Source organism: Amborella trichopoda, chromosome 7, assembly GCF_054954075.1.
Source record: "Amborella trichopoda isolate Santa Cruz 75 chromosome 7, AtrichopodaSantaCruz75HAP2 v2.0, whole genome shotgun sequence".
In the NCBI taxonomy this organism is placed as follows: domain Eukaryota; kingdom Viridiplantae; phylum Streptophyta; class Magnoliopsida; order Amborellales; family Amborellaceae; genus Amborella; species Amborella trichopoda.
In genome coordinates, this window is record NC_142342.1 from 17,084,190 (window position 1) to 17,111,420 (window position 27,231).

Here is a 27,231-nt window from a genome sequence, read left to right on the forward strand (position 1 = left end):
TTTATATTGTCTTGTACGCTCTTTTTCTTCTTGTATTATGCAACTTTCAAGACATATTCCTTGCGTTACAACTTAGAGAGAGAGGAAAACGATGGAGAGAGAAATTCTTATGAGGTTAAACTGTCAAAGAGAGAGAAAAAAGACGTTTGCGTGAGGTTGGGGATGGTGCGAAGATGGAGAAGTCGCATCATAAGAAAAAATGGAATGGCTGACAAAAAGTAAGACTTCCTATACTATTTCTACAAAAAGCCAAAGCCAATGACTACAAAAAACAAGACTTCCAAAGCCAATGACTTCTGTAGCTACGCATTGCAATGGTCGTCAGAGTCTTTTACCAAATGACGATGAGACCCTCTAGCGGCAGGAGAGAGATAGATAGATAGATAGGTATGATTACCTTAGTATTTTATAACTTGGCAATTTTTGATCTGAGTCGTAGATTTCGATTTGAAGTTGATGAGGACCGAATCAGTTCCGAAACGGGATGGGTCCTAGATTAAACTTCTCTCATGAAGCTCCTTTTTTTTTCTTTTTATTTATTTATTTTTTAACTTTATTTAATGATTTTTATGGTCCAGACTATTCGAGAATAATCTGGATCACCGATCCAACCAATCTAGATCGATATTAAAGGTGGACGATCTGCCCTACGGATCCATTTTTTTTTTTTTAAGAGAGAGGAGGTGTTTGGAAAAGCAAAACTTCTAAAGCGACTCCAGCTGTCAAAGTCTTTCACCAAATGATGATGGGAGCCTCTAAGAGAGAGAGAGATGATTAACTTAAAGAGAGAGAGAAAGAGAGAGAGGGGAGATATTTGGTGTAAGTAGTGGCCGTTCGTTTAAATAATAGAAAAATAAAAAATATTACTACTCTTCAATCAAATTCATTGTCCATGAAAAACTAATAATCATGACACGTCTAAAGTTCCTTCTAGTGTTACACATTATCGCTAACATTTTCTTATTCTTTTTATACGGAATCCATTTTCACTGCCAAATTCCATAGTCCAAAGACTACCGCATGAAATGTTTAATACTTCCCTAATTCCATTGGAGTTTCACTCGGTGGCAAATATTTGATGGGGCCACCTCCTAGTTGAGAGAGAGTGATTCTGTGGTCCACACTTCCTCCACCAAAACTCTATAAATGTCAAACCCAATCTCAAGCAATTACTCGAGCAAATTGAGTAAAGTTTTGCATGCCATGAAAATGGGAATGGTGGTGAGATCTCCATCTTTTTTCTTCTTCCTCCCCTTCATTTTAGCTCTTTCGATTCAATCCTCTGGTTTGTCAATGGTTGATTTAGAACCTGAAGCATTGCTGAACTGGAAAACTAGTTTGAAAAATCACACTTTGGTTTCATGGTTTCTTAAAACCAGCAACTCCACCAGCCATTGCAGTTGGATTGGCATCAACTACAATAATGATAGAAGTGTAGTCGAGGTTAACCTCTCAAATTTTGATTTGGAAGGGACTCTCAATCAATTGAACTTCTTCTTGTTGCCCTATTTGACCAGCCTGAATCTCAGCATGAACTATTTTTTACAAGGGAAAATCCCGAAGAGTATCGGCTCCCTTTCGAAACTCAGTTTCTTGGATTTGGGAGACAATCAGTTTACGGGGTCGGTACCTGAGGAGATTGGCAATCTCACTGACCTTCGCTTCATTTCTCTAAGTGGAAATGATCTTAGTGGCCCCATCCCTTATCAGCTGGGTAATCTGCAAAAGGTATGGCATTTAGACCTTCGTAGGAACAATTTGAACTCTATTGACTGGTCAAAGTTTACAGGTATGGAGTCTCTTACTCACCTCTACCTATACGACAATTTTTTGGTAGATTTCCCAGCCTTTGTTTCCCGATGCAAAAACTTGGTACTTCTTGATTTGTCTGAAAATGAAGTAAGTGGTGGAATCCCCATTCAAAAGGTTTCCAGTCTGAAAAACCTCCAAGTCCTCGACCTTAGTGTTAATTACTTTCAAGGGCCCATTCTTGCTGAACTTCAGAATCTGATGAGGCTTCAAGAACTTCAACTCTATAGCAATAATCTCACGGGTGCAATTCCTCATGAAATCGGCTTTATCTTTGGGTTCCGAAAACTAGACTTGAGGTATACTTATCTCACGGGATCCCTCCCCCTCTCCATAGGAAACCTTTCCAAGCTGACTTACTTAGATCTATCTGGAAACCTATTCACAGGATCCCTCCCTCCCTCCATAGGAAACCTTTCCAAGCTAACTCACTTATTGCTAAGTGTCAACAATCTCACAGGATCCCTCCCTCCCTCCATAGGAAACCTTTTCAAGCTGACTGACTTATATCTATCTGGAACCCACTTCACAGGATCCCTCCTTCCCTCCATAAGACACCTTTCCAAGCTAGCTTACTTAGATCTATTTGGCAACAATCTCACAGGATCCCTCCCTCCCTCTATAGGAAACCTTTCCATGCTTAGTCAATTGTACCTATCTAATAACAATTTATGGGATCTCTTCCTCCTGAGATTTGGAATCTTAAATCCATAATTAATGTGGATTTAAGTTCAAATAGATTTCAAGGCCAATTAATACACCGCGTCTCACCCTCAAGGACTTCAACTTCTATACAACTACGACAACTTTTCTGGAAATACTAGGTTGGGTTTGGGACAAAATTTTGAAATGTTGAATACCAGCTCCTCAACTGATCTACGTCGTCAGATTTGCAAAAGCAAGAAATTATTGCGGGGATTCTTGAAACATTGTACGAGCACAGTGACAATCCGAGCGGTTGCATGCTATCACCGAGTCAACACAACTGATACTTATGCCAAGCTTCCTAATTACAACAACTGTATCTCTCAAACAATCAAATTTCTGGTTGTATTTCAGAAAATATTGGAGAAGTCATGCCAAATCTATCGCTCTTGGATATCTCCAATAACAGTATTTCAGGATTTATTCCCAACTCGACAAGGAATATGGAGGGTTTGATAGTTCTTCATCTTTATGAAAATAAATTGATGGGTCCTATTCCCACTTCCATGGGAAACTTGAAAAATTTGAGGACATTAAGGTTGAGAGAGAGAGAGAGAGAGAAACTTTGGGTTTTGGTTTTTAATGGTCCAAGTGCATGTCTTGAGTAAGTGGATCTGAACTTTCTTATTCTCTTTTGTAGGAATTACAAATTTCTTATAGTTTTTTTGTTTTTTATGCTCGACTGAGCGTAAGATCGTTCATGAAATATGGCAGTTAATGCGTAGTGATCCTTTCTCTTTGTCTCAACAAGGATTTTTTTGTTTAACGTTTCGTGGAACACTCGAAGCCATTTGCTACTAAAAAAAATGATTCATCCAAAATACTTCACTTGGAATTCTTCAAATTCGCTATATAAACCAAAGCTATTAAAATTGAACCCAATCGGTGTTGTGACTAGTGGAATCAATGATCGGAACCTTATTCCATCAAACTGGTTTGATTGTTGGTTTTGCTTTTTTGGTTGGACGATCTGGATTTGGTAAAGTTGAATTTAATTCCCTCTGTTTCAAATTTCTTTTCAAAATTTTTACATGATTTATTCTTGCTTTCTATGTTTCTTAATTGGATTGCATGGAAACATTTATTGTCAAATATTGTATAAAAAAGTGATTAATATGCCTTGGTTTCTTTTTTCAAGAAATAAAAGATCAAATTTGTCAAAATTTTGTTTTTGTTTTTGTCATTATTCAATATGGGCATGGTTTCTATGAGTCCATGTAGAAATGAGTAACCTCTTCAAAATCTATTTTTTTAATTTTGATAATTTAATAAACTTTAGAATTTTTATATTGAGAAAAGTGTATAACTTGAAGCATTGTGGGTTGGATTGATTTTAAGCCACATCGTAGTTCGAGCATAGGTCCAACTTTGATAGCATTGGTCTAAACCGAGGTCCAATTTTGACAAAACTGATCTAAACCGAATGGTCCATAACACAAGCAAATTAAGGCTAGTTCTTGAAGCGCATATAAATGGGAATGGGGGTCACATTTTTAATCTTTACTCTATTCCTCCCCATTTATTTAGCGATTTTCTATTCAATCCTCTCATTTATCATTAGATTCTCAAGAGTTGTGGAACCAGAAAAATTCTCTTAAATATCAGACTTTTAGTACGAGTGGTGTAAAGGATCCTAATGAGGTGCACTCAACATTCAGCATTCAGAGTTGTGGAACCAGAAAAATTCTCTTAAATATCACACTTTTAATACAAGTGGTGTAAAGAGTCCTAATGAGGCGAACTCATTACTCTCACTCAGCACTCAGTAGTTTGTCTTAGGAAAACGTTTATATAAGGACGTGGCCCTAAACAATTAAATTAAGATGCGTATAAAAAATTCACAAGATGTTACAAGATATAATACATATCTCTAAACATCGGTAAAAGACTATCGCCGAACTTTCCTTCTAAGTCCGCTCTCCAGATCAAGTTACATCGTCGATCAATATCTTCTTTCCCACCGCAATATCATACCACTACCGAAAAAATAACATCGAGAGCAATTAAGAGGTTTTCTCTCTCTAGAAGTGAATGTTAATCAACTCAAAACTCATAGGAATACTGTCCCTCTCTTAGATGTCATGTCTCTCTCTCTTAGAGACCCATCTCCATATTGGAGATCCATTTTCATAACTCCTAAAGGGCTGACCCTCAAAAGGATGGTATTATGTCCTCTTTCACTATATCACTTTCTTGCTTTGCAAGAAAGTCAATTTTATATTTTCCATAATACCCTAATCTTAAAAAAAATATATGGGTATGGTGATTTATTTAGCTATCACCATACCCAACAAGCTCCTTGGTTCGCTAAGTACAAGGCAATCTTAGGCCATCATAGAGAGCTGAATTCGGAAGTTTTTACTTTTTTCTTTACCAACACTCCACCAATTTTAGGGCTTTTTTACAGCGAATCTGACCATCTATTTTTTACAGCAAATCTGACCATCTATCTGCCTTTAATTGAAGCTGTTGTAAGTACATTCCACTATTATTTTTCTTATTTGGTTTTGTATTGAAAAGAAAAAAGAAATCTTTGAATATTTTTTGGGCCGTTTGGGTGCTTGGATTCCTAACATCTTGGATATTGTCAAAATCCACCTTTTGGATTATTTAATGAATAAGATACTTCAAAATCATGAAAATAAAACCAACTTTTCCATGATTTCATTTCCACACCAAAACCTGTTTTTTTGCGTTTCTGAGGCCCATGGATTTCACTCATTGGCTCCCTCGACCCAAAACATAGGGAGTATTTTGTAGGTATGAAAGTTTTAGAGAGAGAAAGTACTTAAAATTTTTAAAGAAAAAGACTATCTCAAAATTTTTAGAGAGAAAAATTATCTTAAATTTTAACTTTTAGAGAGAGAAAATATGTTAAAATTTTAGAGAGAGAAAGTTGTTAAAATTTTAAAAAGAGAGAAAATACCAAATTTTTATAGAGTGATGAACTATCTCAAAATTTTAGAGAGAGAAACTATCTCAAAATTTTAGAGAGAGAAACTATCTCAAAATTTAACTTTTAAAAAGAAAGTACGTTAAAATTTTAGAGAGAGAAAGTATGTTAAAATTTTAGAGAGAGATTATCAAAAAATTTAGAGAGATAAACTATTTAAAAATTTTAGAGAGATAAACTATCTTAAATTTTAAGTTTTAAAGAGAAACTATCATATTTTTGAGAGATAAAATACATACAAATTTTTAGGGAGATAAACTATCTCAATTTTTAGAGAGATAAACTATTTCAAAAATTTTACAGAGAGAAATAATCTAATATTTAAATTTTTAGAGAGAGAAACTATATCAAAATTTTGAAAGACTACCTAAAAAGTTTTAGAAATAGAAACTCTCAAAAAAATTTAGAGAGAGAAAGTATATCAAATCTTAAGATTTAGAGAGAGAAAGTATTACTAAAATTATAGAGAGAGAAAGTATTCTTAAAATTTTAGAGAGAAACTATTATAAATTTTTGAAAGAGAAATGGCCAAAAAAATTTAGGGAGAGAAAATCTCATTTTTTAGAGAGAGAAACTATCTCTAATTTTGAGTTTTAGAGAGAAACTATCTCGAATTTTGAGTTTTAGAGAGAAACTATCTCAAATTTTAGCTTATAGAAAGGAACAATATATTAAAATTTTAGAAATAGAAATTATATCAAATTTAGAGAGGGAAACTACTTAAAAAATTTCAGCGATAGAAACTATCTCAAAATTTTTGGAGAGAGAAACTATCGCAAAAATTATGTTTTAGAGAGAGAGAGTATATTAAAATTTTAGCGAGATAAACTATATCAAATTTTAAATAGCGAAAGCATATGAAATTTTTAGAGAGAGAAACTATATCAAAATTTAAGTTTTAGAGAGAAAAGTATCTCAAATTTTAAACTTTAGAGAGAGAAAGTATATCAAAATTTAGAGGGACACTACATCAAATTTTAAATAGAGAAACTATTTCAAAATTTTAAAGAGAAAACTATCTCAAACTTGAAGTTTTAGAGAGAAAGCATCTTAGAATTTAAGAGAGTAACTATATAAAATTTCACTTAATTTCAGTAGCCTTTCAATATTATACATTTCAAAACTTCATAGCCAATTCCCAATACTTATATGGATAAATTAAATAAAATCTAATCCGAATAATAATTACATATATTACAGATTGGGTGCAGTTGGCATACGGACGCCTCCGTAGGTATAGAGGTACATTGCTATTCAAATTTTATCGTGGTATATAATTTTGATGTAAAATATTATTAGAATTATCTCAAAGTCTACTTTCATATCTAATTATAAAATTTTAAATTTAAGAAATGGTTAAAATTAAGTAGATCTATAAACATATGAAAATCTTGAAAATGGACGGTGTAGATAATATGTTGTAAAATACACTATTTCTGAAACTTAAAATCTTTTTATTTTTCATAGCCATACATCTCCATGTCAAGATGATTAATCAAAGGGTTTTCATTATTAAAACTACCTTTTCCGATGGATTTTTTGATGGGCATCTGTAGTTCTACATTATAAGGTAGCATCCTTATATAAACTTTCTCTTTATAGATTACATATTATGCATTATATATTATGTATTTTATATTGAGTAATGATCCTATGAGACCTTCCCACACCCACGTGTGTAGGACCTTAAAGGATGACCATTAAAGTCAAGTCCCACATCCATGTGATAACTTTTCTAGATATCTATGTCAAATTTAATGATGATCATTTGAAGTCCTACACACATGGGTGTGAGAGGGCCTCGTAGGATCATTACTCTTTTATATTATAGTATACATTACATATTACATATTATATAATATATATTAACTAATATTAATTAAAAAAAAGAAGATAAAAATCATAATATAATCTTATATTAATGTAATGAAATGAAAAAAGGGTAAAATTAAAAGGCATAATATATTGAATTAAATTCTTAAATTCACAGGTTAATATTATATTATCTATAACGTTGGTGCAGTATTCTTTCTTGGATTTTGTACTCCCATGGGTACATGCTGCACATGTGACTTATTAAATTAAAACTCCTTGTAAATAATAACATTTTAGTGTTTATCTTAAAAATAATTTCTTTCGGAATTTAGAAATACACAGTAAATTGTATTTAAAAATTACTATGTATAGCACCTACTACATTCAGAATGAGCTTCATTAAAAATAAATACATGTTTCAAATTTTCAATTAATATAATATTATATTTACTTTAAAAAATTGATGTATAATTCTTAAAATTAAAAAAAAAAATTGAAACTTCCATTATGTCTATTGATGTCCTAAAAAAAATAATAGGCTCTATATGATCTACCATTACATCGTCTTTTGCAATGTACACCAACTCATGCTCTCGATACTGAAATTTCAATCATATTTTCTTCCAAAATTAAGTTGAATTTCAACAACATTTCAATATTATACAAGACTTCATAGTCAAGCCCAAATGCGTATGGGGATAAATTAAGGAAAATTTAATCAGAATATTAATGGTAAATCATCATATCTATTGTTAGAATAAGGGCTGAGGCCGTGAATTGGTTTGTGACTTAAGGGCTCCCATGACTTTGTTTTATCAAGGCTTGAGCCCATGACTAACAATTGCGTCAACATGTAATATCGAAAAACAAAGTAATATTGAAAACATATGTGGTTGTGCCTCGATCTCGACAATCCGGGATCGGACTGACCCAGGTTCGGGGGATCGCTCAAAAAAACGCGTGCGGCGTGTGCACGGATAAGTGACCAATGGTGAGGGAGATTTTGTGCAGCGAGGGATTCAGGCACCTACCTCGTTGCGGTTTTGGTTCGTGGACATGCCCGAGCTCTTGGGAGCCCTCTTAGATCAGACAACGAAAGCCCCCTTGCTTCTCAGCTCGATCCGATGCTGATTCCCTTCACTCAAGCTTTGCTTATTAAACACACACATGCAAGATAGCTAAATGGTGGTTCGTTAACTCTGGCTTATCCTTGAAGAACAATCTCCACAAGTGTGGAAGGAGGGAGGGACGTGTGATGGTGGTAATGATTGGTCGGGAGAGGTAAATAAGAAGAAGAAATGTAGATGAAAGATGAGAAAGGAAGATGGAAGAGAGGGAAGAGATGGAATAATAATGAAACAAAAATAAAGTGAAATGAAGTAGAGAAAAATGTAGTTGTGAAGAAGATGAAAATGGAGCCATTGGGCAATTTGATAGCCTTCCGACGCTACCTCCCCCTAGGAGACAGCTATGGTGGCACGAGAAGGCATCAAACTGAAATTCACATGCCTCAAGGGATGCTTTGTGGATCGAATATTGTGGGGCAAGGCCAAGCAGGATGACCCTCGGCATAGCCTCTTAATGACTGAATATATGTACAGAAGAGAAGAAGAAGAAGAAGAGGAAAGAACTCCCCTGAAAGCACCTCTTATGGTGATTACCACGAACAGACCTTAACGACGAGCGACCCCCGTGAGAAGTGACGAAACAGAAGAAAAGAAGAAGACTCCTCCAAAAGCCCATCTTTTGGTGATTACCCTGTTGTAATCGATTGATGAAATATCAGCAACGGTGTATAACATTCACAGCTATTATGCATTCATATCAATATAAACAAGTAATGAAAACTACACAATATCAAAAGCAAAAACATGGAATGAGAAATTCAGCAATATTCAATCCACAGAGCACAAAGATTTAATGTGGTTCGGTCACAAATCGTGACCTACATACGGGAGAATGACGTGAGACTTTACTTACTGATTTGGGAAGATTACAAGGTGATATCGAGCTCAAAATATCAATTTCCAACAGCCCTTTCTCACTCTAAATAGAGTACAAAACAAGGCACCAATAATACCCAAAAATTTGTTCTCTTTAACACTTTCTCTCACTAAAACACGGCATACAGCCAACCCACAATGGAGTTTAAGCCTTTGGCTCACTTTTTCTCTCTAAAACAGAGCATATCAAGCTCTCAAAAGAAAACCCAAATTGCAGCCAAATCTCTCCATCTATTTCGCACTCTCTCTAAACAAAAGGATTTTAATCCATTTAAAAGAATAAAGTTCCTACAACACCACAACCATTGGATTATATGCAATCCAATGGCCCAAAATAAAAGAGAGAAAAGTTAAATAAAACTCTCACATGTGTGATTTGTTTTCACATGTTTTCACATGTGCAATAACCTCCCACTTAAAGACAAATCACAAAGTCTCTGAAATAATCACCAATGCATCACTCTCCATCCACTAGAGATTACGTCTCTTCCAACCCCGAAAGTCTTTTAAACATCATATTCTTTTCAGTTGAGACAACCTTTGTCAGCCTATCAGCAAGGTTATTCTCAGTGTGAAGCTTGCCCACCTGCAAATCTCTACGCTCGAGCGCCAACCGAATAAAATGATATCTAACCTCTATATGCTTTGTCTTGGAGTGATATGTTGCATTCTTAGCAGATGAATTGCACTCTGGTTATCACAATACACAACATATTTATCATGTTTCACCCCAAACTGGCCAAGTAACCTTTTCAACCAAATCATTTCCTTCGCTGCCTCAATCAATACAACATACTCAGCTTCAGTTGATGACAAGGTAACAATATCCTGCAACCTTGACATCCAGCTGACTGCCCCACCACCAACATTGATAATGTATACAGTGGTAGACCTTCTAGTATCAAGGCATCCTGCATAATCTGCATCTACATAACCAACAACTTCCAATAATGAATGTTTAAAACACATATATACATTTCGTATCCCCTTCAAATATCGAAGAATCCACTTAACTGTTTGTCAATGTTCCCAACCTGGGTTAGACATAAATCTGGAAACAACCCCCACTGCATGGGCAATGTTATGTCTAGTACAAACTATTGCATACATCAAACTACACACTACAGAAGTATATGGAACATTCTTTATCTTACTTCGATCTACCTCATTCATTTGAGAGTCTTTTTTAATGTTCCCTCCATTTGAGAGTCTACCTCATCTTACTTGTCAATGTTCCCAACCTGGGTTAGACATAAATCTGGAAACAACCCCCACTGCATGGGCAATGTCATGTCTAGTACAAACTATTACACACATCAAACTACACACTACAGAAGTATATGGAACATTCTTTATCTTACTTCGATCTACCTCATTCATTTGAGAGTCTTTTTTAGATAACTTGAAATGTGCAGCTAATGGTGTAGAAACAGGTTTACAGTCAATCATATTGAAGCGCTCAAGAACTTTAGAAATATATTAAAATTGACTTAACAAAAGCTTACCTTGCTTTTTGTCTCTGTGGATGTGCATGTCCAAAATCTTATTTGCTGATCCAAGATCCTTGGTGGCAAAATGCTTGGACATATCAAGATTTAAACGTTTGATTTCACTCAGATCATTACTAGCAATAAACAATCAACATAAAACAACAAATTAGTAAAAGAATCATATATTGAACCCTTGAAGTACACACAATGATCAAAATCGCATATAAAATAACCTTCATTCAGCATAAAACTGTCAAATTGCTTATTCCATTGCCTAGATGCTTGTTTCAAACCATACAATCCCTTTTTCAACTTGCAAATCAAGTTAGGATTGGTTTTGTTCTCAAAACCTTCAAGTTGACACATATAAATTTCTTCATCAAGATCACTATGAAAGAAGGCAGTTTTAATATCAAGTTGTTGTAGTTCCAAATTCAAGTTAGCAACCAAAGATAATACAACTCTAATAGAGCTATGCTCAACAACAGGAGCAAAAATTTCATTAAAATCAACACCTAGTTTTTTCCCATAACCTTTCAACACAAGTCTGGCCTTATATCGCATAAGACCATTTGCCTCCCATTTAATAGGATATACCCACCTATTCTTCAATGTTTTTTTCCCATGTGGAAGTTCCACCAACTCCGATATATCATTCTTATGTAAAGCATCAATCTCCTCCATTGCCTTATGCCACCTTTCAGCATTAGGGTAATAAATAGCCTCCTGAAAAGAATCAAGTTCACTACTATCAGTATACAAAGCATAATATAAGAAAGGAGAATAACTCTATGTGGGCTTGTGAGTGCGTGTAGATTTTCTCAATTGTGGCTTAGGTGTAACTGGTAGTCATTCTTCATCTTGAATTAATTCAGTGTCATCTTCATAACTAGCATCACCTCCATCAAAATTGTCTTGAGCTTGAGCTTGAGCTAGAGCTTGACTCTCTTACACTTATCGAGGTAAAACAATGGGATTTGGTTTTTGTATATCTACAACAAGCCTTTCTTATTTCGGCTCTTCTTGCTTCTTTTCAGCAAACACTACATTCTCATTAAAGAGAACATCCCCACTTCTGATAGTCTTCTTTGCAGTAGGATCCCAAATCCTATAACCTCTATCATCACCACCATACCCAAGAAAAACACATCTTTTTGACTTGGCATCCAGCTTGGCTCTACTTTCACTGGGCACTTGAACATAAGCTTCACACCCAAATGTTCTCAAGTATTCATATGATACATTTTTACCTCTCCACATAATTTCAGGTATTTCACCATTTCAAAGGTGCACTGGGAGATCTATTGATCAAATATACATATGTCCTAGCAGCTTCTGCCCAAAACTGCTTACTAAGACCAGATTGTGATAGCATGCTTCTTACTCTTTCAATGATGGTTCTATTCATCCTCTTAATGACACCATTTTGCTACGGTGTCCCATGAATAGTCCTTACTCTTCGAATGTCATTCTCTTTATGAAAAGTATGAAAAACATTTGAGCAATATTCACCATCATTATCAGTTTGCAAGCATTTTATAAATCTCTCTGTTTCTGTTTCAACCTTGTCCTTGAAAACCTTGAAAACTTCGAAAACATGATCCTTAGATGTCAATGGATACAACCAACACTTTCTAGAATAATCATTTAAAAACGTGACAAAATAAGAAGCTCTATCAAGATATTGAACATTAACAGGGCCACAAACATCAAAATAAATCAATTCTAATGCTTTAATTTTTCTATGAGATTCATTTCTTTTAAAACTAACCCTATGCTGCTTATCCATGGCACAATGATCACAAAAATAAAAAAAAGAATGTTTAGAAATAGGAATAAGATTTTGAGTTTATAATATCTTCATATTATACTCACTGAGATGACCCAAACGGCTATGCCAAATCTGCATATCCTCATGCTTACTAGTTGCAGCAACGATCTGCTCTGTAACATCATTCTTTTGAGTTGTGCCATGAAGAGTATATAAACTCCTATCTTTTTTTCCCTTTTAACATTGTCATACAACCTCTTGAAATCTTCCATGACCCATTTCCAAAAGTTACTGTGAAACTAAAGTTATCTAACTGCCTGGCTGAAATGAGATTTTTCTTCAACCCAGGAACATGTCTCACATTTCTCAATGTGTGCTTCTTTCTATCTGATTGCTTCATAACAACATTTCCAATGCCCAATATTTTGCAAGCTCGATCATCACCAAGATAAACCAAGCCACCATCCACATTTGTGTAGGATGAAAAATATGACCTTTCTAGGCAAACATGAAATGAAGCACCAGAGTCTAAAACCCAATTATCTGCAATAGATAATGTTGTGCACGCAACACTAAAAGTGACCTCATCTTCACAATCTGAAACTGTAATTGTTTCAGCATGGCTATCCTTGCCCTGGGCATTTTGCTTATTCTTCAAAGCATAACAATATTTCCTTGTGTGACTAGGTTTCTTGCAATACTAGCAAGTAACCTTCTTGCTCTGTGACCTGGACCTGCCTCTGCTATGAGATTTGCCCCTATTAAATCCATAAGGTTGGTCTCTATATTGTGTATTTCCTCTATCTCTTGCTACCAATGCTTGATTTGATTTGACAAGTATTTGCGTAGATGCCTTTCTAATCTCTTCATTTAATAATGAAGCTACAACATCTTTTAAATTAAACTTGTTACCCACTGTATTTGTTACAAGGGTAACAATGGTATCCCAACTAGCAAGCAAAGAACTCAGCAAAGGCAAACATAACACTTATTCATCCAAATTCACTTTCAAATACCTCAATTGTGTAGTAATTGAATTAAATTCACTCACATACGACCTAATTGTAGCACCTTCTTTCATTTTCAAAAGAAATAATGTTTTCATCACATGTATTTTATTTGCACCAGAGGGTTGCTCAAAAGATTGCCCTAAAGATTGCCAAAGCTCTGTAGATGAACATCAAATAAAATTGATGGTGAAATATATGGTCTAATAGCTACAAAACATTTTCGATCAAGAACATCTCATTCCCAATCTTCCATTCCAACGGGCATGACCCACTTACCTCGAAGTGGCGGATCCAATTCTTTTCCAACAAGATAATCTTTCATCATCATTTTCCATATTGTTCAATTACTTTGACTTAATTTTTCAAATTTCATTGCTTTCTATTTTCAAGGAAAAATATAATAAATTACCACAATAGCAAAAAAAACCCTTTCTTCACAAATGTAATGAAGAACAAACCCTAAGCTCTGATACCAATTGTTGTGATCGATTGGTGAAAATCAGCAAGGGTTTATAACATTCACAGCTATTGTGCATTCATTTCAATATAAACAAGTAATGGAAACTGCACAATATTAAAACAAACATATGGAATGAAAAATCCAACAACATTCAATCCACAGAGCACATAGATTTAACGTGGTTCGGTCACAAATCGTGACCTACATCCACGAGAGAATGACACGAGACTTTACCCACGAGAGAATGACACGAGACTTTACTTACTTATTTGAGAAGATTACAAGGTGAAATCAAGCTCAAAATATCAATTTCCAGCAGCCCTTTCTCACTCTAACATAGGCAAAAAAATAATGCACCAAGAACACAAAAAATGGGTTCTCTTTAACACTTTCTCCCACTAAAACAAGGCACACAGCCAATCCACAATGACGTTCAAGCCTTTTGCTCACTTTTTCTCTCTAAAACAGAGCATACTAAGCTCTCAAGAGAGAAACCAAATTGCAGCCCAATCCCTCTATCTATTTCTCACTCTTTCTCTCTCTAAACAAAATGGTTTTAATCCATTTAAAAGGATAAAGTTCCTACAACACCACAACCATAGGATTAGATGCAAGAGAAAGGTTAAATAAATCTCCCACATTTGTGATTTGTTTTCACACATGTAACAATTGTAGGGTTCACGAGAACCCTTCGGCTTGCGAAACTCGAAATCTCAAACACCGGGATCCCACCCAAGATCGCGTACATGATTGGCTAAATGCAAAGTAGATGATCACAACTATAAATCAAGTGTAAAAAATAAAATAAACACAAAAAAGTACACCACAACAACACAAGATTTACGTGGTTCACCCCATAGAGCCTACATCCATGGCCTCGGCAAGTAGAAATCCACTATCATAATGAAGATTACAGTTTTGGGTTATAAGAGATAATACCTATCTCTAAACATTGATAAAATTTTCTCTCTCTAAACTCGCTCTTCCCTTCTAAACCTGCTCTCTCGACCGAGCAACACCATCGATCAACAACCTCTTTTCCACCGCAATACCGCTATCAGAAAGATAATCTCGAGAGCAACATAGGGATTTTCTCTCTCTAAAAGTTAAAGTTAATCAACCCAAAACTCATGAGAATACCGCCTCTCTTTCAGAGGCCATGTCTCTCTCTTGGAGACCCATCTCCATATTGGAGATCCATTCCCATAACCTCCAAAAGGGGTGACCCTCAAAGGATGGGTACTATGTCCTCCTTCACTCTCTTATAAAGATATCACCTTCTTGCTTCCCAAGAAAGTCTATTATTTATTTCCCATAATAATCTAATCTTTAGAAGAAACTATGGGTATGGTGATTTAGCTATCGCCAAACCCAACATACCCCGAAGGGATCTTAACTAAGAGCCCCTTGCGAGAAGCAACAAAATGGAAGAGAAGAGGAAGGGAAGATAATAAATCTTGCCTGAAAGCCCCTCTTTTGCTGATTACCCCGAAAAGACTTTAACCAAGAGCGACCCTCTCGAGAAGCGATGAAATGGAAGAGGAAAGGAAAGAAAGAGAAGAAAGATAAAGAATGCAAGGAAAAAAAAGAAGCGAGCGAATGAGAAACATGGATTAAGAGTTTTGAAAGAGAAATTTAGAGAGCAGTGAGAGTGAGGAATCTTGAGAGAAAAAAGAGAGTTTAAGAGTGAGAGAGTTGGATAATTTAGAGGGAGAGTCGAGAGTTTGAAAGAAGATTTGAGATTTAAGAGAGAGAGAGAGAGAGAGAGAGAGAGAGAGAGATTTTTGAAAGAGTTGAGACTTAAGAGATGGAGTTGAGAGTTTAAGAGTTGGGAGAGAAAGGATAATTTGAAAGTAGGAGATTTTAAGAGAGTAAGATATCAGAGGTTAAGAGAGATTTGAGATTTTAGAGAGGTGGAGTTTAGTGGGAGATGAAAGAGTTTGAGAGTAAAGAAGATCGAAAGTAAAATAAAAAGAGTTGAGAGAGTTTAAGAGAAATTTGAGAGTTTGAGAGTTTGAGAGAGAGTTTAAGAGAATTGGGGGTTCAAGAGAGAATTTAAGAGATTTGAGAGTTTGGGGTTTTAAAGAGCTTTAATGATGAAGAGAGTAAGAGTTTAGAGTGTTTGAAAGAGTTAAGAGAGAGATTTAAGATTTTAGAGATTGAGAGTTTAAAGAACTTTAAGATATTGAGGGAGTTTTAAAGATTCAAAAGACTTTTGAAAGCCTGAGAGAGAGATAAAGAGGGAGAGAGAGAGAGAGAGAGAGAGAGTTTGCAAGATTGGAGAGAGAGTATATAGAATTTGAAAGTGAAAGTAAGAATGAGATGGTTAGAGTTTGAGCTTTTAAGAGGGTGATATTTTTAAGGAGTGAAGTTTTGAAAGCTCAAAGGGTTTTAGAAATTTGAGAGTTTAAGGCACTTTGGAGAATGAAGTTCTTTAAGAGAGCTTGAGAGAAAAATTAGAAAGTGAGAGTTTAGAGTGCTTGGGAATTTATATAGCATTGAGAGTTTTAAGAAAATTGAGGATTTGAGAGGCCAAGAGTTTAAAGAATAAGATTTTTATTTTAGAATGTAAGAGTTATAGAAAATCTAGAGGTTTAGAGGGCCTAGAGAAAAGTTTTAAAGAATTGAGAGTTTTGAGGGTTAAAAGAGTTTGAGAAGAACACAAAAGGGGGGGGAAGAAGAGGGGAAAGAGAGGAGGGGAGAGAAGCGAGCCGGCAATGGCTGCCGGCTTGGGAAGGGAGGTGAGAAGAGAAAGAGAGGGAGGAAAGAGACGATAGAGAAGAGAGAAGAGGAGAGTCGGACCTTCAGTGTCTGCCAGTCCAGATTAGAAGGGGTGAGAAGAGAGAAAGGGAGAAAGAAAGAGAGATTCGGATTCGTAATGTCTGTCAGTCCGAAAGGGAAGGGTTGAGAAGAGAGAAAGGGAGAGAGAGAGAGAGAGAAAGAGAGAGATAGATAGATGACGAGAGAGAAGAGAGAAAGGGAGGGATGGGCTGGCAACAACTAACAACCTAGAAAAAGGACAAAGGCGAGAGAGGGAGAGAGAAAGATGAGACGGACCAGCAGTCATCATCAACCTAGTAGAGGAAAGGATACTAGAGAGGGAGAGAGAGAGAGAGAGAGAGAGAGAGAGGAGACGAGAAAGAAGAAAGGGGGAAAGAGAGATGGGGCAACAGCCACTACCGACTCAAAAGAGGAACATGAGTGAGAGAGAGGGGAGGGAGATAGGGAAAGACATGAGAGAGAAGAGGGGAGAAGAAGACGGGTCGGCAGCCACCGCTGGCCCAAAAAATGGATAGAGGTGAGAAAGAGAGGGAGAAAGAAGAGATGGGCAAGCAATCACCAACTGCCTAGAAGAGGAATAGAGGCGAGAGAGAAAGGGAGAAAGAAGAGATGAGCAAGGAGTCAGTGCCAGCCCAAAAGATGAATAGAGGTGAGAGAGAGGGAGAAAGAAGAGACGGGACGGCAGTCACTGCTAGCCCAAAAGGGGAAAGGAAACAAGAGAGAGAGAGAGAGAAAGAGAGAGGTTAAAGAGAGAAAATGGGCCCGGTCTTCGCTTTGTTCCTTGTGCAAGCGAGGTCGCGCTCACGCAGGGTGGAGGACCCTCTCTCTAACAATCATGGAGATTCACGCGTGCTGGGCACCTATCGTTTGAATGTACTTTTTAACACCTTCATCCTTGATTAGGAATAAGTAAGAAGCAAGTCAATAAAACGTACCAAAACAGTGGAAATTCTGAACAATCTTAGAATGACCCCAAAACTGGTCAGGATCTTCATCAGCACTTCAAAAGTCTACCTGCCAAATTTCATCACAATCAGACATGTCTAAGGCAGTGAATATAAAGAAACAATTTCAGCAAAATCGGTCTCTAGCACCCTTAAATGGACCACGTAACTAGATCTACATTTTTGATATGTCAAACAGTTGTGGGACAACTACCATTAGATCCAACACGGTCGGAAACCCCTATAGATCAAGTTTCGGCTTAATCGGGCACTCTAGGACAAAGTTATGGGTGAAAGATTAAAAAGGGATAGGCCGCACACTATTCTTTTATGGCCTCACTGCACCAAAACACCATTAAAGGTGGCTGTTTTTATAGTCATATGCAGTCACTTTCGGGGCCTATATCTTACTCGTTCCAAGTTGGATCGTTCTCAAATTTGGTAAGTGTGTTCGTCTCATCAAGACAAACAATTCGATATGTGGTACGCCCCGTGACGAAGTCTGAGCAGAGAGAAAAACTAAATGAAAGTCGCTGATCAGTGAAGGAAGTTGCAAAAAATTCAGTAGCAGCATGCCTCGTTCGAGTAGCTAGATCATGACGTTCGCATAACTGATCGGCACAAAACTAGTTGCATTATGTACGTGAGGTCCGAGGCTATCTCTGGTCCGAACCTCGCATACGATGACCGGTTGGATTTCACACACAAAGGCATCAAAGTTGCTGTAAATTTCGACCGTCGAATTTCAAGATTCTTGCCCAAAACTCAAGACAACAAAATCTTCATCCGGACACGAAATCAAGCTACGTTCGTGCAACATGATCGTGATTGCATGCTCAGTGTGATTCAATGAAGAAATCACGAAAAAACATCAAGGTTTTCAAGATTTATCCAATATTCAAGTCTCATGATCATGCCTCAAAAACATGATTCATGGCTCGAAGTGGGTATCAAAATGATCGCCATGCCGAACCCTACAAGAAAACAGTAATCTTTTGAACAAATGGGCATAAAAATGACCTCGGGTCAGCCATGAAAGATCATGTAAATTCTCGGGCAGCAGTAGGGATTGTTCTGAAATTTTACACATTGTTAGGCAGGGGCAAAAGAGTCATTTTGCACCCATTTTAAAAAAAAATTTAAACTCAATTAAATTGTAATTATCTTCAATTCTAGCTATTTTTTTAGCATACACCCACGTTTTAGCCCTATTCTATATAAACATGCAAAGCTAAATTGTAAGGGCCTTCGGTTCATTTTTTGGATTGATAGAATAAAATTTCCATTCCTGCTTGAGTTTGTGAGTATTTCTTGAAGAGGGAGAGAGAAGAGAGAAGAAAGGGGCCGGTACCCTTCGCGCAGGTAATTTTCTCTCCTTCCCTTTTTCTCTCTCTTCTTTCTCTCTCCTCTCTTCTCATCTCTATCTCTTTTTCTCTCCTCCTCTCTTCTCGTCTCTCCTCCCCTCTTACTCTCTCTTCTTTCTCTCTCTTCTCTATCTCTTTCTCTCTCCTATCTTCTCATCTTTATCTCTTCTATTTCCTTCTCATCTCTATCTCTTTCTCTCTCTAACCCTCTTTCTCTCTTCGTTCTCTCTCCTCTCTTCTCATCTCTCTTTATCTCTCTCCTTCGCTCTTTCTCTTTTTTCTCTCTCCTCTCTTCTCATCTCTCTCTTTCCCTCTTCTCCTACCTTCTCGTCTCTATCTCCTTCTATATCTCTTTCTCTCTGCTTCTCTCTTTCTCGCTCATTCTCTCTCTCCCCTCTTCTCATCTCTATCTCCTTCTCATCTCTCTTCTCATCTCTGTCTCCATCTATCCTCTTCTAATGCAAACGGTGAGGCCCAGCACCGGTTGGTTTTCTCCTTCTGTCACAACTAACAAGGCTTAATGCCGGTTGGTTTTCTCCTATCACAACTGACTACGCTTAGCGTCGATTGGTTTTCTCTATCTTTTTGTCTATCAGTCTGTAATACCTAGCGTTGACTGGTTTTCTCTCTCCTCTCCTGTCAGTCAGCGAAGTCTAGCATCGATTGATTTTCTCTCTCTTCTTTTATCAATTGACAAAACCTAGCATTGATTGGTCTTCTCTCTCCTCATCTATCAATCAATAAGACCTAGAGCTAACTGGTTTTCTCTCCCTTCCTTTGTCAGTCGGTGAGACCTAGCATCGACTGGTTTTCTCTCTCTTCTTCTATCAGTCAGTGAGACCTAGTGCTGACTGGTTTTCTCTCTCCTCTCCTATCAGTCGATAAAACTTAATGTCGATTAGTCTTCTCTCTCCTCTCATATCAATCGACGAGACCTAACACCGACTAATTTTCTCTCCGTTCCTCTGTCAGTCAACGAGACCTTGCACCGACTGGTTTTCTCTCTCTTCTTCTGTCAATCGATAAGATCTAACGTCGACTAGTTCTCTCTCTCCTCTTCTATCAATCGACAAGACCCAATGCCGACTGATTTTCTCTCCCTTCCTCTATCAGTCGATGAGACAGCGTCGATTGGTTTTCTCTCTCTTCTTTTATCAATCGATAAGACCTAGCACAGACTGGTTCTCTCTCTTCCTCTATCAATCGGTGAGACCTAGCATGAACTAGTTTTCTCTCTCTTCTTTTGTCAGTCGACAAGACCTAACGCCGACTGGTTTTCTCTCTCTTTTGTCTATCAGTCGGTGAAGCTTAATGCCAACTGGATTTCTCTCTCTCCTTCTAAACACAGCCGGCAATGCTTAACCCCGACTGTGCCTTCCTTCCCTCTCTCTCCTTTATTTTCTCATCTGTCATACTCTTCTCTTCCTTTCTTCTGCCTCCTTGTTTCTTTCCCTTCTTCTCTTCTTATTCTCTCCTCATAGCCTTAATTTAGCTACTCTTTCGTTCGACTAAGAGGGATTGAGATTAGCTTCTCATGGTAGTCATGTAGTCTAGCCTTAATATTGTTTTGCCAGGGTTACTTGGCCCGCATTATTGCCACGAAAGACTGACCATTGTGCCTAACTAGTCGATATTGGTAACGACGTTTAGTACTAATCTTGCGAGTCGATCTTAGTTACTGAGCCCTTTTTACTATCACGTCAGACCTATTATCCATCAGTCTAGTCACCGCTCTGGTCCTCTCGCTTAGTTGAATTCTTCTCTCTCCCATCTTTCTTCTCTTCTTCTTTTTGAATGCACATGCTTGTGTATGTTCATCAAAGAGAAAAAGGGTGAGGTTTGACCCACCTGTTTTATAACCTTTGCCATATATGTCTGTGATTGCAGAAAACCAAAAAACAAGAAGAATACAAGTTAAGAGAGGCAATTCCGAACCAGTTTTATTACTAGGGGGCTTTCTTCGTAATCTAAGATGGAACCCACACGAGTCAGCCTGAGTAAGTCCCGAACCCACCTTTAAATTTCTCTCACCGGCTGGTAACACTTGCCCTGCATCGGCAGCACTTCTGTTGCCCCACACAGCATGCACCCTACCACTGGCAAGTCACGTGCCGATCATGTTTCCGAGGTATGCTGGAAGGCTGCCCAATTTCTTTCTGCAAAAGGAAAAAAAGCCGTCATTGCTTTCGTGGGTCACCATAAGGCTACCACCCACATTTTTGCACCATTGCTCTCTATCCCTAGAGGCTCATCACGTCGAGGTGGAAACCCCACGATCTCCACCCCTCACACCCACCACAAGGCTCGTGGATTACCCACTCGAGCCACACCTCAGGGCAACCTTCCTGTTACCTCGGGACCATGTCCAAGATCGAACCTTTTAAGGTTAGATCCTGCGCATGCTACTCGTATGCATCGCACTGCTCCGAGCAACGCCATTTCCATGCCAACCCAAGTACACAGGAGATGGCCTTCTTGTCCTCCTACTCTACACACACAAGTGTACCCTGTAAGGGGCATGCATCTACCTGTTCTCTAACAGACACTTGCTCGAGCTTACCTGTTCCCTTACAGACACCTGTTCGAGCCTGGGTGGACCCCCAGGTCTCTCATAACCCTTCTTCAAGAGGCGCACAAGCTTCGTCATCACAGACGCTGTCACATCGTGCAGATCTCGGAAGCATCACCCAGCACGGGGCAAATGAGCCTGAGATCGAGGAAGACGCTACAACCTCTACCTCAGAGGCCAAAGGTCCTGAAGTTTCCTAGTCCACCACTCCTTCCTCACCCAAACACCAGTCAATCCACCCATCCTCAAGTCCCCTGGGGTGCTTCCTCACCCAAATACCCCAGACAATCCACACATCCTCAAGTTCCATGGGATGCCACTGGTCCCATACACCCAACCACCTCCTAAGCCTCAACCTCAAACCTCCACTCCACTAAAACAAATACCTGTCACCCAATCCATCCAGACCGCCCAAACCAAGCCGGCTACACAACCAAGCCATCCAGCAAACCAAAATAAACCTCTTCCACCTAAACCTGACCCTCAACCTACCATACTACCTAGACCCATGGTGGAAACATGGGAACATCGAAAAGGTCCTCATGAGGCACTAGTTGTTTGCACAATCACCAAGTCGCAACCATCCCAGGTACCTCATAGTGAATTCCCTCAATCGGATACATCAGCTTTGCTCGAAGTTGATCTTTTCATCGGCAAACAAGATGAGGATGCAAGTGTCATGTTCCATAGCAAAGCCTGGCTATAAGAAGAAATGTCGAAGTGTGAGTGTCTTCACTGGAGGTTAACGAGAAGCCCTCCGAAGCTAATGATGAGGAGTTGTAGGAGGCTCTAGAGGAATGGGAAGAAGGAGGTCAAGCCATAGCAGATGAACTCAAGGAGATAAACCTAGGAGATGAAGCCGACCCTAGGCCCACGTTCATTTCGGCAAATATTTTGCCAAAAGAGAAAGAGAATCTTACTGCCTTCTTATAAGCAAACCGGGACGTCTTTGCCTGGCTTTACCATGAGATGTTTGGTTTAGATCCTCAAGTCGCGGTCCACTGTCTCGCCATCGATCCATCCGCCAAGCCTGTCAAACAAAAATCAACGAGGTTTAGGCCTGATCTTGAATTGCAGATCGATGCTGAGGTGAGCAAGCTCAAGAAAGCAAGTTTCATTTGTGAAGTCAAGTACCCAAAGTGGCTAGCGAATGTTGTACCAATCAAGAAGAAAAACGGCCAAATTAGGGTTTGCATCGACTTCTGCGACCTGAATGTCACATGCTCGAAGGATGACTTCCTATTGCCGTATACAGATATGCTCATTGACTCCACAGCCCACTGTCAGATCTTCTCCTTCATGGATGGATACTTCAGGTACAATTAAATACGGATGGCTCCAGAAGATGAGGAGGCCACCGCATTCTTGACTCTAAAAGGGGTCTTCTGCTACACGATGATGCCTTTCGGGTTGAAGAATGCCGGTGCTACGTATCAAATAGCGATGACGACCATCTTCAAGGACATGATGCACAAGGAAGTGGAATGTTATGTGGGTGACTTGGTGGTAAAGTCCGAAAGGAAAGATGCTCATATACGAGACCTTGAGAAGGTGTTTGAACGATTATGTCTTCATCAGCTCCAGATGAACCCGCTAAAATGTGCTTTTGGCGTGTGTTCAAGAAAGTTCCAAGGGTTCATTGTTAGACACCGAGGACTGGAAATTGAGCCAGTCAAGATCAGGGCAATCCAGTAAATGTCACCACCAACTACATTGTGAGGGCTACGGTCCCTTCAAGGGCAACTGGCTTATATCTGCAGGTTCATCTCGAACTGCTCGGGTCACTGTAAGCCTTTCACACACTTGTTAAATAACGATACCCCACTCATCTGGGACGAAGCATGTCAGGCGGCGCTTGATGACATCAAGCAGTATTTACTCAATCCTCCAGTGCTTTCTACATCGACGTTGGGAAAACCTCTCATCCTGTATGTGACCTCTCTTGACGAGTCACTCGGGGTGCTATTGATAATATGCCGCAGGATGCAAGGGGCTGAGAAGAATTATCCCTCGATCGAGAAGATGTGTCTGGCCTTAATCTTCGCGATACAAAAGCTCCGTCCTTACTTGCTCAATCCTGAAGTAAAGCTTATCTCAAAAGCAGACCTTGTAAAGTTCCTCATGACAAGCCCAAACTTGTCGGGATGCCTGGCTAAGTGGGATTATTGCTGATGGAATTCAATATCACATATGTACCACAAAAGGCCGTCAAGGGGTTTTCGCTGATTTTCTTGCAGCACATCCAGTACTAGCATAATCTCCTTTATCAAGCGACCTCCCTGATGAAGAAGTATTCTGTACAGAACTTGCTCACGCGTGGGAGATGTACTTCGACGAAGCCCTCCAATCTGATCAAGGAGGCACCGGAGTGGTATTCATGACTCCAAAAGGAGGGATACTTCCTCTATCCTTCTCTCTCACCAAAGCTGGTTCCCATAACGAGGCGAAGTATCAGGCCCTTATAATTGGGTTGGAGATAGCCTTAGATTTAGACTTGGAGCAAATCAGTATCTTCGACGACTCCGAGTTGGTCATTCGGTAGTTTAAGGGGATCTATAACGTGAGAAAGGACACTCTTAAGCCCTATAATGATACTGCAAAATCATATATGGCTCAATTTGAAGATATATCTTTAAGTCACATCTCGAGGAGGTTAAACTCGCAAGCTGATGCACTCGCAAAGCTCGGAGCTACCATTCAATTGTCCTTATTAAGGCCCACGCCCGTTTGGGTAATAGAGTGGAGACACATTGAATTAAGAACTGAAGTGGATGCGGATGATGAGATAATTCTCTTCCTCGAGTGCCCACCTTATCCATTAAGGGCACTTCTATCAGTCAAAGAGATTATTAAGGCTAAGCAGGAAATGGCACGGAGTCAAGAAGCTGATGTTTAGAAACAGAAACTAGAGTTCTTCGACCCAATATGTGCAGAAATCGAGCTGGTAGAGGATTGGAGAGAGCCCATCATTAATTTTATAAAGCACGATAAAGTTTTTAAAGATCATGCCGAGCACAATAATGTGTGTCGAATGTCTACCAAGTACACCCTCCTTAAAGGAGATGCTCTCTTCAAACAGTCTTTTGACGGTATTCTCCTCAGATGTGTCGATGCATAAGAGGCAAATAAGGTGTTAGAGGAAGTACACTCAAGCATCTGTGGATTACATCAGTCCGGCCCTAAGCTCTATGAACGAAAAATGTAGATTGGGGTATTATTGGCCTTCAATGGATGTTTATTCCTTAAACTACACCAAGAGGTGCCAGGTGTGTCAAATGCACTCAAGCCTTATTCATCAGTCTTTAGAGCCCCTACACCCTACAGTGTCACAATGGGGTATGGGCATTGTAGGACCTATCCATCCTTCTGCAATGGGTCATGTCTTTATTCAAGCGGCAACGGACTATTTCTCCAAGTGTGCTGAAGCGATCCCACTCAAGCAAGTTCTTAGGGCTACGGTGGCCAACTTCGTGCGGCATCACATCATGTACCGGTTTGGGTGCCTGACCGGATTATATATGACAATGACCCTCAATTCAGAAGTCATCACATTGATCGCTTGGTTAACCAGTTCAGTTTTGAGTGGACGTACTCAACTATGTACCACCCTCGGGTGAACGACGTAGTTGAGGATTTCAATAAGACCCTATGCAGCATTTTAAGGAAGTCAATATCAAAGACGAAAAAGAACTGGCATGAGAAGCTTCCTGAAGCGCTGTGGGCTTATTGCCCCACCACACGAAATGCCACCATTTCCACTCCTTATTCCCAAATATATGGGGGTGAAGCAGTCTTGCCCCTTGAGATTCAACTCCCCTCGCTGCATGTCGCCATACATCAAGGACTAACCAAAGATGGCAGAGTGAAGCTTTGTTATCAAGAGTTGGATGCACTTGATGAAAAGAGGTTGAAATCTCAACAGAAGCTCGAACTCAACTAAGGGAGAATGAAGAGGGCCTTTGACAAGTCAGTCAAGGTTCGCTCATTCACTCGTGGGGATCTGGTTCTAGCCATCAAAAGGCCAGTCATTATGCATGGGCGACACAAAGGAAAGTTTGAACATAAGTGGGAAGGCCCTTTTATAGTCAAGAAGGTCTCACCAAATGGGGCTTACATACTGGCACGTCCCGATGGAGAGGAGGTGATGCCTCCCATCAATGGGCGATACCTAAAGAAGTATTATCCCTGATACTCGCTCAAAAGACTCAATAAAAGAAAGGAGAGCACGATAAAAAGAAAACAAGCAAGAAGATTCAGCAAAGCTTAACTCTTTTTATTTACAATCAAAAACCCATTATTAAGGAGATTACAGGGATATACCAGCAAAGGTTGCTCTTGCTTCAGAGGAAAAGAGAACCGTCCAAGTGTTGCTCTTGCTTCAGAGGAAAAGAGAGCAGTTGACCCCCGGCGCTGCTCTTGCATCAAAGGAAAAGAGGACGGTTACAGGCCAAAAGTTTCTCTCGCATCGAGAGAAGGTGGAAGCACTTTGGATCGAGTATAGCAGACATACAAAGTAGACTTCTCTGTCAAGGAACTGGCCTATGATGGAGAGCATACTCTGTTCATAGTGAAGGCCCTTCCACAAAACAACATGGGGTTCACAGTTGTGCTAGAGGACTTGGCTTTCAACAGATTTCATAAGCCAAGCCTTATCATTGGCCACCACCCTTTGCATGCCCAAGTCACCACCGTGTATGATCATTGCAGAGCATAACTCAGTGTCGTGCACGATAAATGACGAGCACAATTTGCCACCACTCATGAAAGGATCACCGAGCGAGCAGCTACCATTGCACATGAGTAACGTCGTGCACGTTGTGTTGCTATCAATGTGTGATTAACGCCGTACGTGACAATCGCCGCCTGTGACTATCGCACCGTGGGAGCCACCGTCGTGCACAATTATCGCCACATGTGTTCACCCGCAACACTTCAGTTGCCGATGACTATCCAGCTACCTGCGACCTTTTGGTTCCCTGTGCCTTTTCGGTTACTTATGGCCCTTCATTTCCTTAGCGACCATGCACCTTTCCAGAGACCCGTTGTCTCCCCTTTGCAGTTGTTCACTGTCCCATGCCCCTTCGGCTTCTTATCGGGAAAACACGACCCTTCACTGTAAACCTCTCTCACCCGCCAAAAACCCATTGTCGCACATTTCCCTCTCTTTCCCAACGACAAAAGATCACCGAAAGCCCAGCGAGAGTTTGCCATCATATCACTGATGAGGTCTCTGGCCTCCCTCCATCACTTCTCCAGCATGACAGAACCTTCACCAAGACCCTCGTGGCGTCTCTGTGGATGCCGGAAACCCTTTGTGAATGACCTGTGAGTTCCGTAAGCCCTCGCGTTCTCGTTGGAATCCCTTAGTTGGAAAAGTTCTCGCCTTCTCTTACTACTCACTATCGTTTTACCTTCAGTAAAACAGTGAAAAGGGCACTTTACCCCCTTATATAGACGGCATTCCCCTGAAGTACCCCAAGCAAGTTGCAAATGACAGACAAATCCCTGAAGACCAAAGTGCGATGGGCCAGACCGAGTCGGGCTCAGGCTCATAGCC

General features: G+C 39.2%; 1 protein-coding gene across 1 annotated transcript; it reads left to right on the top strand.

The window, feature by feature from the left end:
- The first annotated feature begins 973 nt into the window (after positions 1 to 973).
- LOC105421193 (uncharacterized) lies at positions 974 to 3,157 on the top strand. Its single transcript, XM_011627621.3, has one exon. It carries the CDS (start codon positions 1,147 to 1,149, stop codon positions 2,521 to 2,523), a length of 1,377 nt encoding a protein of 458 aa, XP_011625923.1. The 5' UTR covers positions 974 to 1,146; the 3' UTR covers positions 2,524 to 3,157.
- Positions 3,158 to 27,231: the final 24,074 nt, after the last annotated feature.

What these genes read in the sequence shown, in the direction of transcription:
- LOC105421193 (XM_011627621.3), top strand. Translation starts at nt 1,147, where the DNA reads ATGTCAAACCCAATCTCAAGCAATTACTCGAGCAAATTGAGTAAAGTT.